Source organism: Pygocentrus nattereri, chromosome 2 (genome assembly GCF_015220715.1).
Source record: "Pygocentrus nattereri isolate fPygNat1 chromosome 2, fPygNat1.pri, whole genome shotgun sequence".
Classification (NCBI taxonomy): Eukaryota; Metazoa; Chordata; class Actinopteri; order Characiformes; family Serrasalmidae; genus Pygocentrus; species Pygocentrus nattereri.
In genome coordinates, this window is record NC_051212.1 from 36,765,794 (window position 1) to 36,780,506 (window position 14,713).

The 14,713-nt window shown below is 40.8% G+C and overlaps 1 protein-coding gene across 2 annotated transcripts in view; it reads left to right on the top strand.

Moving 5' to 3' along the window:
- Nucleotides 1–14,649, top strand: part of yes1 (YES proto-oncogene 1, Src family tyrosine kinase) — a 40,876-nt gene extending 26,227 nt beyond the window's left edge. Inside the window, exons 8-13 of one of the 2 annotated variants that reach the window (XM_017714180.2) lie at nt 471–626; nt 4,042–4,221; nt 4,921–4,997; nt 6,943–7,096; nt 8,747–8,878; nt 12,090–14,649. In XM_017714180.2, the coding sequence (XP_017569669.1) occupies nt 471–626; nt 4,042–4,221; nt 4,921–4,997; nt 6,943–7,096; nt 8,747–8,878; nt 12,090–12,298 (908 nt within the window). In that variant the 3' untranslated portion in view covers nt 12,299–14,649. The remainder of the gene's footprint in view (nt 1–470; nt 627–4,041; nt 4,222–4,920; nt 4,998–6,942; nt 7,097–8,746; nt 8,879–12,089) is intronic. The other variant, XM_017714179.2, reaches the window with a different exon arrangement.
- The last annotated feature ends 64 nt before the right edge of the window (nt 14,650–14,713 follow it).

Genomic DNA, 14,713 nt, shown 5'->3' on the forward strand with positions numbered 1-14,713 from the left:
TTTTACTGTAGAATATTTCCGTTAAACATTGGTTTTATAATGTTGTCAAGGGAGCTCTCTTTCCAACAGCTAAAGCAGTGTTAGTGTTAGACAGCAGTGTTCCTCAGCTTGAGTTTGGTTTCATGACTGGAAAGAGTTCAGTCATAACTTGATGCAGTTTAGAAGTTTAAACTTTAAATCTTATCGAAACCCTCTCGTGTTTTGAACACGAGTGTTTCTATGACAGTATGACTGATCTGATTTAACGTCTGAAAGTATATTATGCATTTGGAAGATTTGTATTAAAATCAGAAATCGCTGTTTAGTATTAAATGCTAAATGAATGAGAAAAATAAATAAATGCGTTTATTTGTGTGTGTGTGTGTGAGAGAGCGTGAGAGAGAGAGAGAACTTGCTCCCTCTCGTCTAAGCTGACATTTGGGGTGTGTGTGTGTGTGTGTGTGTGTGTGTGTGTGTGTGTGTCTCTGTAGAGCATGCAGACGGACTATGTTACAGGCTCACTGCAGTGTGCCCAACGGTGAAGCCTCAGACTCAGGGCCTTGCTAAAGATGCCTGGGAAATACCCCGCGAATCACTGCGCCTGGAGCTCAAACTGGGGCAGGGCTGCTTTGGAGAAGTTTGGATGGGTAAGAGATAGGCATGCGTGCATGTTTGCACATGTGCGCACACATCTTTTTTCTGCTGTTTTCATACTTGGCTTGTTTGCTGAGCCCAAATAATTTCTTTTAACAGTGTATCTTTTCATTTGGCTCAGTTTGTTTCACACTGCAGTGGAAAATGTGCACCAACTCATACACGTGGGTGTTCTTTTATTGTTAAGGATTTGGTGGAGGAAAAAGCACTCTGCTCTATTGCACTGCTCTATCAGTGCTATAAACAAAATAATTTTATTTTATAATTTTATATAACTTTCACTGGCCAATCACTGTTTAACATCAAAGGGCCCCATTTATAACACATACTTGACTCTCATTCTAAATTAGTTCTTAAGATACGTTCTCAGTGTTTACATATGACTGATTCATAAAACACAGTGTAGTAACAGTAAGTAACTCTACAATGTACCATTTCACATCAAACCATTGCTTAACCTTAAGCTAGCTAATTACTCCAGAAATTTGATGTTCTGCTTTTGTATAATCGACTGGTTTAATTTTGCATCAATTTGAATCAGCAAATATACGTTTGATGGTCCATGTGCCAATAGGGTCATTATTAACACAACAATATGAACACCTGTAAAAAGCAAAATGTTAAAATAGGCAGATAGACAGACAGAGCAATACTGATGTGCTGTTTAAAAAAAAAAAAAAAAAAAACATGCTGAATTCCTCGTTTCCGCGCTAGCAGTGAATTGAACAAGTAGAACGAGTTTGGTGTGAACATGGATACAGGTGCAGTGTTTGCATCTGTCAGAGCAAATTGAACTTAATAAAATGTTTGGCTGGTCTACACTAAACAAGATTGGTTTCTCAATCAGTATAGAAAAATGACCTGGAATAAGACATGGAAGTGTCTGACTAGATATTATCATACTTTCTCCAATTCCTGTGCAGCCAGCAGAACACTGTGGCAATGTGGAGATGAAATGATGACATTCTCATGATACAAAGTGGTGGAGGAGGAGATGAAAATGTCTGTAAGATTTTACCAGTTGCATATACTGTGCTTCACCTCTGACAACCTCTCGAACATTAGACCACCACATCCTGAGCTGCTGATCAGTGACTGTGAGGCCGTGTATAATGAGCTATTAAGTTCAGTGTGGTGGGCTGCTGTGGAAGAGTGGGGTTTGGTAAACACTGCTTACCTCTTTCATCACCACTCTCAAAGCCTGGCCTGCAGCGTGTCCCTGCATGCCACAGAACATTATGCAATCTGAGGAATTCCTCTCCTCTGCTCTGTGGAGGGAGTGCTGTTTGCAGCTCAGTGGTTTTTCACTAGCAGCGAAACCTCTTAGAAGTGGTGACAAAAAGCTTCCCTGCTGAAAAATCATTAGTATCAACAGGATCTGGTGTAATAAAACTTTCTTTTTTGCAACAGAATCATTATCTAACAACAATACAGCTTTAACCTGTGGAAAGGTATGTTTTTAGTACAGTGGCTCGGTCCAGTTCTTGAGGCCTCCCAGTCATTGTGCTCCCAGTGTACCTGCAGTGGACAATTGAGCGCTGTGACAACCGCTAAGAACTGGGTTGCACTGCTTTTGCAGAAGTTTGTGCATAAAATCTTTAGCATCTCCTTAGTTAACACTAGTCAGTTACTATTTTGTGTGGTGCCACTGATTTTGGTTAGTAATACATAAACCTCTGCTTAGTGAATTATATCTAGGTTATGTTTGAGGCTATGTACAGCTGGTGCAACTGCTCCTTGGTGTTGTAGGAGTTGGAACAAAGCAAAAACATGGAGTGGCTGGTTTAGACCTGTAACTCTAATAGTACAGAGTTCTGGTTTTCCTCTCCAGAATGATTCGTATTTCAGGTTAAACCTGAGCAGTTGCTTGTAAAGTGTGCTTTTTCAAAATGATTGCTTAATTTAGAGTTAAGTCATTCAGAGGGCTTAGGTATGAAATGCTGTAAATGCGTTGTAAAGAAGCTAGCCAACTTACTTTTTTCTCCTTACAGTGTTGGTGGTAGGAACCAGGGGTAGTAACATCAATGACAAAAATATTAGTTTTATTAACTATCCAAAACCAACAGTAAACCTTCAGGTTTCTGCCAAGCTTTTATATGTGATGATAACAGTTACATAGTCATAGATCTGGATGGAAAAAATATTTCCTTTGCCTACTATATTGCCTCACAATACACTGCATGCAACCCTTCACCACAAATTAATGTGGCATTTAAGGCCAAAACCCCTTAGAACTGTCACAGAACAATGTCAGTAATCAGTGAATGTATTCATTACTATTTTCTGCAATAACTTTCTGAGAGGACACTTTTAGAAACATTAAACTGATATCTGGTTCCACCACTCTGAAAGACTGTTTACATCATTGTAATTATGCAGAAATTAAAAGCAAAATTTAAGGTGATATTGTCTAATCTGTATTTGTAATGTCAAAGTGGTACCTACAATAAGCAGCAAGTTCTTTCTATTTTTTGGTAAGACAATAACAATTTCCATTCTGAACTAGGCTTCGATATGTCTCTATTACGGCCACTTAACTGCGGGGGCGGGGCGGGGGCTCTGATCTCACTTCGGTTTGATTACGAACCTTAGTGCAACCACAATGCAATGTGTCATTAATGTTCTGATTTTATTAACTGATTAAGGTTATTTTGGTATAATTCTGAGTTATTTAACATAACCTGAACATGTAATTATGACTGAAGGAACCATTTACACAGTAGTGGAGTATTCCAGGTTTTCACTTTACTTCTTTTGTGGTACTTATAGTTGTATGCAAAAATGTGAAAGTCGCTGGCGAAGTTGCATGTTTTGTTGACTTTAAGTGTAATAAGTTGACACATCCTCTACAGCAGCAGTCACCAAACCTGGTCCTGGAGATCTACCTTTTTGTAGACTGTGGCTCAAACCACAGCCTGCCACACCTGCCCTAGATAATTAACTTCTTCAGGAATCCTTCATCGGCTAGATCAGATGCTTTAGTGTAGGTACAGGGAGGGGGAAGCACGTTAGAAGCAGGTTGGAACTCAACACTGCAGGAAAGGGGAGGTTTGGTGAGCTCTGCTCTGCAGGGAAGAAACTTAAATATGGCATAAATATGGCAAATATGGCATTTCTACAATTTTTGTTGCTTAACATATTTGGGTGGGGGAGAGTAAAATACAAAATTTGCCAATTTTTTGGACAGGCAACATTTGTTTAGTTTGTTTATTTATTTATTCATTTATTTTTTTTTTTTTTTTTTACCCCAAATTTGTTACATTCAGCAAATAAACCATAACTATGCATTAAAATGTTTGGAAGTATGCTGTAAAATGTGTAGTTTTCTAACCTTTTTGTTGCATATGTATTTAGTTAAAACTTGCATTTATGTATACTTTGCATAATCTCTCGTTCTCTTTTGGCTAGGCACTTGGAATGGTACTACTAAGGTGGCAATTAAGACGCTGAAGCCTGGCACCATGTCTCCCGAGGCTTTCCTACAGGAGGCTCAGATCATGAAGAAACTCAGACATGACAAACTGGTGCCTCTCTACGCTGTGGTGTCTGAGGAACCCATATACATCGTCACTGAGTACATGGGCAAAGGTAACACCTGCTGTGTGTGGGGTATTAAAACAGCAGAAGAATGTGTATGTTTAGCTGATGGCGAAGCTTTAGCAGTGATTTGTGAAAGGTATATGCTGTATTATGAAGGTATATTGCTCATTATCAGTGTTATGTGTGTTCTTTCACCTGTGGGGGGTTTATACATGTGCGGCATTGACCTTGGGGGAGCTGACTTTAAGTCAGTGATGCAGCACACATGACCTGGTAACTAAGCCATTAAAGTACAGTTAGCCTCAGACACTACACCCACGGTGGCACAGACCTGATATCTGTTGAATACTAATCTGGCCACAACGATTAGCGTTTTGTCAGATGTATTCTGATTGTCTATTCACATCAGCGTACGCACTTCCAGTTTTAATCTGTCCAGTGGGAATCAAATGATTTGAAAATAGGTACCTATCCTGTAAGAAACTTATTCAGCATTTGAAGTACTTGGAAGCTAATAAATGAGATGTTCTCAGGTGTTTGAGATCTTCACATACCTCTTTCTTGCTGTTGTGTTCTTCTATATCCCTGTTATAAAAATAGTCTGCATATTACATAGAAACAGTAGTCTGTGGCTCTTCTGCATGTCAATCAAACAGCCCTTTCCTGCCAAAGTAAGAACACACCGGCAAAAATGTGACTACAGTACAGTCAGATTCACTCTCATTTCCTTATCTTTTTGTCTTCCAGGGAGTTTGCTGGACTTCCTGAAGGAAGGTGATGGCAAATATCTGAAGCTTCCTCAGCTGGTGGACATGGCAGCACAGGTAAGAGAGGAACTCTGTACATGGTTTCCTCAGTCTGTTCTCAGTTAGTCAGCCTGTTACGGTTTACATGAAGCCAGCTGTTTTCTGCTCCTCCTGTCTACAGTCTGCAGACCAATTTAACGCAGAGGAATGTGTAGCAGAAGCTGGGAGAGCAGCATGTCTCTGAGCGGCTGGCTCTTACTTTCTTCCCCATCTGGCTGTCACAGCTCTTTAATATCTGATCTGACATCTCGCTGCTCGCAAGTTTCTCGCAGGAGCTCTCATCCTCGTTTTCCACCTAATGCTTAGAGCACTTAACCTCTGCTCCTCAGAGACCACTTCACTGTAATGTGTCTGCTCACTTTTTCTCTCTGCGCTTAAGCCAGCTCCCTCCATCCCATCTCTCTCGCACTCTAGCTCTTGCTCATGCTGTTGCCATCTTAGTGTCTTTACTTAGTAAAGTCTGTTCTGAAAATCTGTTCATCCACACAACACAGAAATGATTTGAGCACAAACAACTCAAAAATGCTCACATAATGCACACAACAGAGGGTAATAATACCTCATAAAATGTAATGTAAAATACCTCACCATTAACATTGTGAGCATTTGTATTGCACAAAATATAGACCACAAACCTGAAGCAGTTTTTTTTTTAACATGACAGCTGCGTTTTACAGTAGACTTGGTTGAATTAACACACGCTGTCAGACCTCCATAATTCATGATCTCATGTAGATTCAACATCTGATTTCTACTAGCTTAAAGCGGGAAAAAAAACAGCTGCTTGCTGTCTTGTACTGGGTTATTCATGTTGCCTTTCTGAAATGCTAAGTTTAGAGTTTATTTGAAGAACTGAGTGCAGTAGATTCTGACACTAGCATACCTGCAGTGTAATGAAAAGGTAGAGTCAAGTTCAGTTATAAATGTACCAGCTTCCAAACTGACTAGCGCACAGAAATTGCTGTATTCCAGGTAGGGCTCTATGCATGTAATAAATTTACAGCGACAACGCTGTGAAACAACTATATGATCATTGAAAATTGGAGTAAAAAAAATGTCTTGATATGCGTAGATGGGACCTTAATTGAGTTACTGATTAAAGAATGAGTCAGGGTGGGGGAAGCTCTACATGTTCGATATCCTGCAACTGCCCTGAAAATGGAACTTTGACTGTAATCGGGGTCGAACTCTATAATGTAACCTAACCCCAGCTTAAGATTTCACTTGTTCGCCCCAAGAATGGCTTGGCCGCTTTGGGCTCTGATAATTGTCCTAACGGAGGTTATTACTGGTGATAACTGAGACTTCTAAAGCTGGGCTTTAGAATCTGTGACCTATGCAATTTCTAATCCAGATTTGCTCTATTGTTTGATATTTGCAGCTCAGAATGTTCACACGTACTGCAGTGTGAGAGGCAGGGATGTAAATGAATGAGTGATTTAGGCAACAGCAAAGTAGAGACCAAGGAGGGAGAGAAAAAAGGCAAAATCAGACATGCGTGCACTGTGAAGTGTGTGCCATGGACCGTGGAGACTGCTTATCGAGCTCGAAGTAAAAAAGCAAAACAAAAAAAAAAAAAAAAACACTGCTTGTACGATAAAGTGTTTCTCCAGCTCTAACTGCGAGATCTGCATTTCAACTCCACATTCATCTCTAGTTTGTGCGTTTACAACATTTTTTGTGTGCATAAAGGTACAAAAAAAGTCCGGTCCAGTTTAGCATTGTTCGTATCGTGTGATTTTTGGGGAGAGAGAGGGGGTTTTGAGTGCTTTGGATAACCAAAACAACAGACATTAAGTGTGCGATACTCGCTGTTTTCAAATTCTGTTAGGATTTTTTTAGGAAGTTGTGTAGTGTAGGCCCAGCTAAAAACAAGGGTTATAACAAGACCATAAACCTCCAGTCCTTAGTCCTAGTGAACTTGCAGGACATTGTTTTAAGCCTGGTTTGATTTCTACTGCAGATCGCTGATGGCATGGCCTTCATTGAAAGGATGAACTACATTCACAGAGACCTGCGGGCAGCTAACATCCTGGTTGCGGATAATCTGGTCTGCAAGATCGCCGACTTCGGCCTGGCCAGGCTGATCGAAGATAACGAGTACACTGCAAGACAAGGTTTGTACGTTGTTCTGTCTACTCTTTATATATACATGTCTTCCTTTTTTTAATTACTTTTTTTAGAAAAGCACTCTTTGTCATAAGGCCTCGGAATGTGAGGCAAATAAATGACACAAAATGAACTATTCAGTAGTGAAAACTTTATTATTATTATTATTATTAACAATAATGCATCTTGTTTATAATGCACATTTCATTTAGGAGAAGATCTCAAGGTGGTATGAAGGTAAACTCAATGCAATGATAAAAACGTAAAAATTAGAAAAAGACAATACACAGACAAAAAAATAGTAGTAGTAATTAAAACAGTAGACCACCCAACATTTAAGAAAAGGCCATTCTAAAAAATTGTCTTAAATACAGTTTTAAAAGAAGTCGAGGGGCAGCTGAACGAAAGGCATGATCACCCAGGTTAGATCTGTGAGGGTGGAGAAGGTGATTAGTTTTAGATGTGAGATTATGACTAGAATTATTATAGAATTAATAAGATGATGATTATTGTTGTTTTTATTAGAGGGCTCAATTGCATTATATTGCCTTTCGTTTTATCAGTATTTCAGAAGCGAGTAGGCTGTTGCAATAGTGGTTGACACAGATATAAACGTGCAGCCCTGGTATCCTTAGATTCTGGCCTGTTTACACAGGCATACAATTTTCTAAGAACACAACCAAGCACTTTTCTGATGAGTGTATGCCAGAAACTGTAAGAGTAGAACAGGTTACTATTTTAAGACGTTTGTTTGCTGGAGGTCAGATTTGTGCAAATTCTTATAGTTGATTTTCTGAGAAATTAATTACTTCCTTTAAAAACAGGAAACAAAAAAAACAGGAAAAGAAGGAAAACAAAAGTGTATAATGGAAAGGTCAGTTAGGATTCAAGTTAGGGTCAGGATTTATCCAGTTTGGCCCCACTGCCAGCTCCTTTTGCATCACATCGTCAAATCAGGCTGCCAAACGCCCCCTGCTGGAAGCTGAAGCAGACCAATTACAGTTTTGACTGGCTGACGTCAATTTGTTTCCCCTTTGGCTCTCTAGCCCTGGACTAAGCCTGTTCAATGACTGCTATCTTAAGGCCAGCCTTTGGCCCATGTGCGTGTCAGACATTACAATAAGAACACTGTTCTCACACCACAGTTTTCCCCATCATACCTGAAATGAATATGATTACGTGGACTGAGGAATGGAGCCAGATGGATCTGAGACCCATGATCCACCTGGGTCTAGAACTACCTGTTAAAGGCGGGATCAGGTGAGCTGCCTGATTACAGTGCAGCTGATTGCTGAATTCCAGACTGCCAGTAAACAGTAATTACAGAAACGTGGGGTTTCTTTTGGAGCGCTGAAGTAGGAACTCTTCTTTAGGAATGACTGTAGATTGAGAATGTGGTTGGAATTGTCTTAAGGTTGTTTTCAGTTTATTAAATTGAATCAGATATTAAACATTCAGAAACTAAAAGCATATACTTTATATTCGCCTTTAACGCTGGAGAATGGGCGAGTGAAGTTGTATTAATGTTCTGAATCAGAATCAGGCTTGGATGTTTTTACAGCCCACAGCGTGGTTCCTCACGCTGCTTGCTGACTGACATAGCCTCCAGCATAATCCCTCCTGACAGCTAAAGAACTCTGTCTCGCTGTTTGCTCTAGGAGCCAAGTTCCCCATCAAGTGGACGGCGCCTGAGGCTGCCCTTTACGGCCGCTTCACCATCAAATCTGACGTCTGGTCCTTCGGTATCCTGCTGACCGAGCTGGTCACCAAGGGCAGAGTACCGTATCCAGGTGAGCCTCTCACGAACTAACTACCTCACTTTGCTCATCTTTTCCTTCACTTCACCAAACCGGGTTCCTACCTCAGAGCTCAAGGTTTGATTACTGTTCAAAAGTATGTTATGTGTAATATGCTGTGACTTTTGCAACATTTTGTTGTTGTGTTTTTTTTTTTTTTTTTTCTTCACACATTGTTAAATTTAGCGAGGAAAAAAAACAGCAATTGTATGCTAAAATGTGCAGAACAGGGTTCTCTTTAGAGGTTGTCTTCTTAATTTCACTTGGAGAACACATTTCGACCAGGTGCCCAAAAAATTACGAATTATCAATATAATTTTTTTTGTATTGCCACTTCATTAGGGTTTTTTTTTTTTAAATACCTGACCTGAAGCTCATGCTTTGTATACCAAGTGAACACACAAATCACACTTGTACCAGTACTGTGTTAGCTGTAATTGCAATATGAGTATTAATATTTACTTTAATGAGCCCAACATTTTAAATCTAAATTTAAAAAAAATCAGCTGCCCATTTATATAACATGAATCAAATAAAGTGCTACACTGACCAGAGGAAGTGGCCGTTCAGGACAATGAGTCACATCTATTTACACTGCATTTTGGTAGCAGCATTCAAATACAGCACAGGTGCTCTTACTTGACTGTTTGACATTTAAAGTTATGAAATTGTGACATCAAGAATATAATTTGATGTGCAGTTAAGAATATTTAAACTGGCACGTGGTTCCAAACTTCTGAACAATAGTGAATGATATTATGCAGGCCAGTCAGGAGCTTTTAGGACACATGCTGTACAGAGCAGCTGCTACTGTAACGTGGCTCAATGCATTTAATTAACACCTTTACTAGTGGTCAGCTTATCAGTCTATCTGCTGACCCTTTGTGAAGGGCATAGTTTATGTGCATAGTACAGTAAGCTGTGCTGTCCTGTGCGCCCCCTGCTGGAACCGCCAGCCACTGCTGCGTGTGTAATGACTGATCAGATACAGCCATCTGGCTGAGGCCTGTACACTGACTGAACACCAGTTCTTGTTTACTGCCATCTGTGCTGACCAGCCTGCAGCCCGCACACTGCCCAGCAGCTTCCACAGCAGACCACTAAATGGGTTACTCAGGTTACCCCATACTCACTCACTCTCTCTCTCTCTCTCTCTCTCTCTCTCTCTCTCTCTCTCTCTCTCTCTCTCTCTCTCTCTCTCTCTCTGTGTCCCTCTCTTTCTTTTTCTCATCCTGCTCTCCCTGGCTGACTGTCCATCACTCTTGGGTCTCTCTCTCTCTCTCTGTCTCTCTCTGTCTCTGTCCTTCACTTTGTCCCTCTCTTCTTTTTTTTTTCTCCCCTCATTCTGCTCCCCCTCCCCCAAGTGTCTGTTGCTCTCTCTTTGTCTCTCTCCCCCTCTCACTCTGTCCCTCTCTTCTTTCTTTTCTCATTTTGCCCCCCCTTCCCCCCACTGTCTGTTGCTCTCCCCCCCCCACTCTGTCCCTCTCTTCTTTCTTTTCTCATTCTACTCCCCCTTCCCCCCACTGTCTATTGCTCTCTCTCTCCCACCCTCCCTCTTTCTCTCTTTCCCTCCTCTGTCCCTCTCTTCTTTCTTTTCTCATTCTCCTCCCCCTTCCCCAACTGTCTGTTGTGCGCTCTCTCTCTCTCTCTCTCTCTCTCTCTCTCTCTCTCTCTCTCTCTCTCTCTCTCTCTCTCTCTCTCTCTCCCCCACCCTCCCTCTCTCTCTCTTTCTCTCTTTCCCTCCTCTGTCCCTCTCTTCTTTCTTTTCTCATTCTCCTTCCCCAACTGTCTGTTGCTCTCTCTCTCTCTTTTCTCATTCTGCTCCCCCTTCCCTCCCCCAACTGTCTATTGCGCTCGCTCTCTCTCTCGCTCAGTGGTGCATCATTATAGTTGCTGTATAATTTGATGAGCTGAATCGTTGGTGTATTAGTATAATAACTGCTTGTGTATATTGGAACAGTTTAACTATTCGTGTTCGCTCTGCACTCAGTTCAGGAGTGCTGGAGGACTGCTGAGTGGAGTCTTGAAGCTGTCGAGAGGAGTAATGGAAAAGGTTCATCATTCACTCTCAACCAGAAGCACTCATTAGGTGGTCTTAAGCAGGCATTTAAACAGAGTGTATGGAACAGGCCGTTCTTTCCTCATAGGCAGCTCTGTTTTATCTGGAGCGGTTTTTCGAGCATTCACTTATTGCGAGTTATGTAAGAGTTATTGATTTTAAAAGAAAGTGGAGCTGATGTGAGCCTCTTAAGTGCCGGTGGTTGTATCAGGGCTGTGATTAGAGACTCATATTGAAGGGAACTGACGGATGAAAGGTGGCTCAGGTGTTTTTTGTTTTTTTGTTTTTTTGTTTTTTTTACATGGCCCTTTACAATGCAGCAGACTGTCTCTCTTTGACCTGCACGATGACTGTGCTGTGAATGCGCCACAGTGTTGTCCCTTTTGTCTGAATTTATAAAAATTGTTTGCCTGAAAGGTTTTAGATTTCCTTATGTTGCTTTACTTTGCTACACTGAAGTGTCAACATGTGGCAGCAAAAAAGTGCAGTTTTAATATTTTAATGTTCGCTCCTATAAGTTTCATTTTGCTGGATCACTAATTGTGTTTGTGTCTTTTAGTCTCAGTCTGCAGCTTCACTACATTTACATTATGGTACAAATAAAAAAAGTTAATATTTTAATTGAAAATAACATATGGAACCCAAAACTTTATTGGATTTACCATAATTGGGTGCTGTGTAGTGCTCTCAGTGCTGAATCTCTAGCACTAGCTATAAAGTCACTAAGTGAGCTTAGTTGCATTGTTCTTAGCCAGTAGTTTAAATTAAGTAATAGTGCTAAAGGCTAAGACTGGAATACTGATACACCACAATCATTCAGAAGGCTACATTTAGATTATTAAAGACAAAATTAATTAATGTTCAAAGCTGGACGCACAAAAATGACGCTGGGCATATCACATTTATCATTAATAACCTGACGCTATTATTCGAGCTGATCTGAGTCATTGTCCGCAGTTTTGAGCTTTTCAGTTTACATGTTTGTTGCAACAAACAGTGTGAGATGGGCATTTTATTTTACTGAGAATATTTGAAAAGTGCAGTTTTATGATGTAATGAATGGTTTCATAAATATCTAAATGTAAATTTGCATGCAAATATTTGTAAAACCTAAGATTTATACTTGGTTTCTGTATGTTTTTACAGGAATGGTGAACAGAGAGGTCCTGGAGCAGGTGGAGAGGGGCTACAGGATGCCGTGTCCTCAGGGCTGTCCTGAATCCTTGCATGACATGATGTTAAACTGCTGGAAGAAAGAGCCGGACGAGCGGCCCACCTTCGAGTACATCCAGTCCTTCCTGGAGGACTACTTCACCGCTACTGAGCCGCAGTACCAGCCTGGTGACAACCTGTAGAGACACGCTCCCTCTACAGACTAGGCTGGGTCATAACCACCACAGCCACGTCCCAGATCAGCGTGCCATCATCTCCCCTACACCCTCCCTGCACACTTGTTCTCAAAGAGACTGTTTTTGTTTTGGTTAATATGCGTTTGTTATTCACCAGTCTGTGGAAAGCACCCTCAGAACCTCAGTACCCTCGAGGACAAGTGTGTAGTGAAACTCATCAGGGAAGTGTGCGTCTGATTGGAGGAGAACCGGGCCATGCCGTCTCTCGCTCTCTCTTTCTCTCCACACTTGGAAGTGTGAGCTCTACAGAGAGAGGGAGCTGCAGAGAAAAGCGATGAGCTTAGTGCTGATGGCTGGTTCACAGTTGCACAAAGGTTTTTTTTATTATTTTTTTCCTTTTCTTTCCATTTGGTCCTCCATCCTCTCTTGCCCATCCCCCAACCTCCCCCACCCCCCCAAAACACACACACACACACATACACATACACACACACATTTTTTTCTTGCTTTTCACCCAGTCCATTGACTCTTTTGAAATCAAAAACTGAGTTTTTCTTTCATTTTACAATGTTATTGTTGATTTTTCACATTTCAGTTTCTTCTTTTTTTCAGTAGTTTCAGTAGATTGTTTAAAAAGTGACCAATAACTGTGGTTGAAAACTGACAGCATTGCCTGAAACTGTCGGTTGTGCTGTCACTGAGAGACAAAGAGAGGGAGAGAGGATATTTGCTGTTTGTGAATGTATGAGTGAAGTGTGCGCAGAGAATGAGATGGAGGAGAAGAGTTTTGTAAGTTAAACGTGGGGAAAGACAAGTGGATAAGATTTATGTCAATGTCAGTAATCAAAGTCATGATGTAATGAGTTTTTTGGTTTTCTTTTAATCTGTTAAAGAAATTATGACTTGCTCCATCATGGGTGATTATTCGTACGCGTCAGCTCCATCTAGTGCCAGCCCGGGTATTTGTATAGTGCTCTGAAGATGCACTAAGACAACGATGCCATTGTCATTTCAGCCCTTTCTGCCAATTCGAGGGGGAGCCTATTTATAATCTGTGTACATGATTGCTGTCCAGAATTGTTCAACAAATAGCCTCCATTCTTCAGAGTCTCTCAGCCTTGAGGTGTTTGAGCTTTTTTAATGTTAAAACCATTAGAACACTTACGTCCACGTTTCAAATAATGAAGATTAAGCCTAGGGCAGCCAATCTGGATTATCCAGCAGAAATCAGTCTTCAATTAGGTTTAGTCTATGTTGGGTCCAACACTAAATGCACTAGTATTATCATGAATGCATATCAGCTCTAATCTGTTGTGTTGCTCATCCAAACATATGAAATGTTGTTGTAGCTGTTCAAGGAGAAATACTGTCCCTACATTTCGCATTAGAAAGGAACCACAGAGATGTTTGTAAACAACCAAAATACTCTGCTTGGTCACTTTCCCAACTTCTTGAAGCTACAGCATGTCTCTCGAACTCTGTCGCCCTCTGTGGTTTGCAGATGGCATAACCAGAGTTTCTGTTGGACCCCAGTTAGTCTTGTACACTGCAGATGGGCTTATTTACCGAAGCTTCAGCTGATCCCAGGCCTACAGTTCCAAAATGCGCCTCACAGGAGCGAAAGAGCTTTAAAATGTTCATTGTTCATCATTCACATCATCCTTTGATGTCCTCCATTCACACTGTAAATTAAATAGATTTGAATGGAAATAAATTTACATATAAAAAAAACAGTGATTTTAGTAGATGTTTAAAGCGGGCAATATAATAGTAGTATATTAACAGTCTATAACAGTCCTTACCTCAATAACAGGTTTTATACAGTGCGCTACAAGTGCTGTGTGTGGTCGTGAGGTGTCAGCAGTTGTGTAGTTGGTCCGAGTCGAGTACGAATGCACTTGATGTGAGTGGAACACTAACGTAGTGTGAAAGTAAAGCCGCAGTTGAGCTCATTCTAGTTTGTTCAAATCCTCCTTTGGTGTGTAGAGAAGCCTGAGCTTTTGTCCTCATCTATTGTGATTCTTTTGTCCCTGGGTCAAGAGTTTTCCTTTTTGTTATGAGAATGAACACCAAGCAATCCCTTTTCACACCTTCCCCCGCCTTCCCCCCTCTTTGTTTTTTGCAGAAAGCCTTGGGGTATTTAAAAGGGCTATGGACAAGTTTGTGATAAATCTTTTGGTTTTTTTTGTGGGGATTTTTAAAGAAGAGAAGCGGGATGGGGTGCAGGGCAGGGTCTCAGCTGTAGGGCTGGAGTGAGTGTGGAGGAGGTGTGTGTGTACCGACATGTTGGCAACAAATTACTAATCTGAAGAATTTGTACAGTAAAAAAAAAATAAAGTTTTACGTAATGCTTTTCACCTGCTTGTAGCTTTGTGTGATTAATGAATCGCAGGCCTGTTTTGTTCAAGGTGCTGATCTATT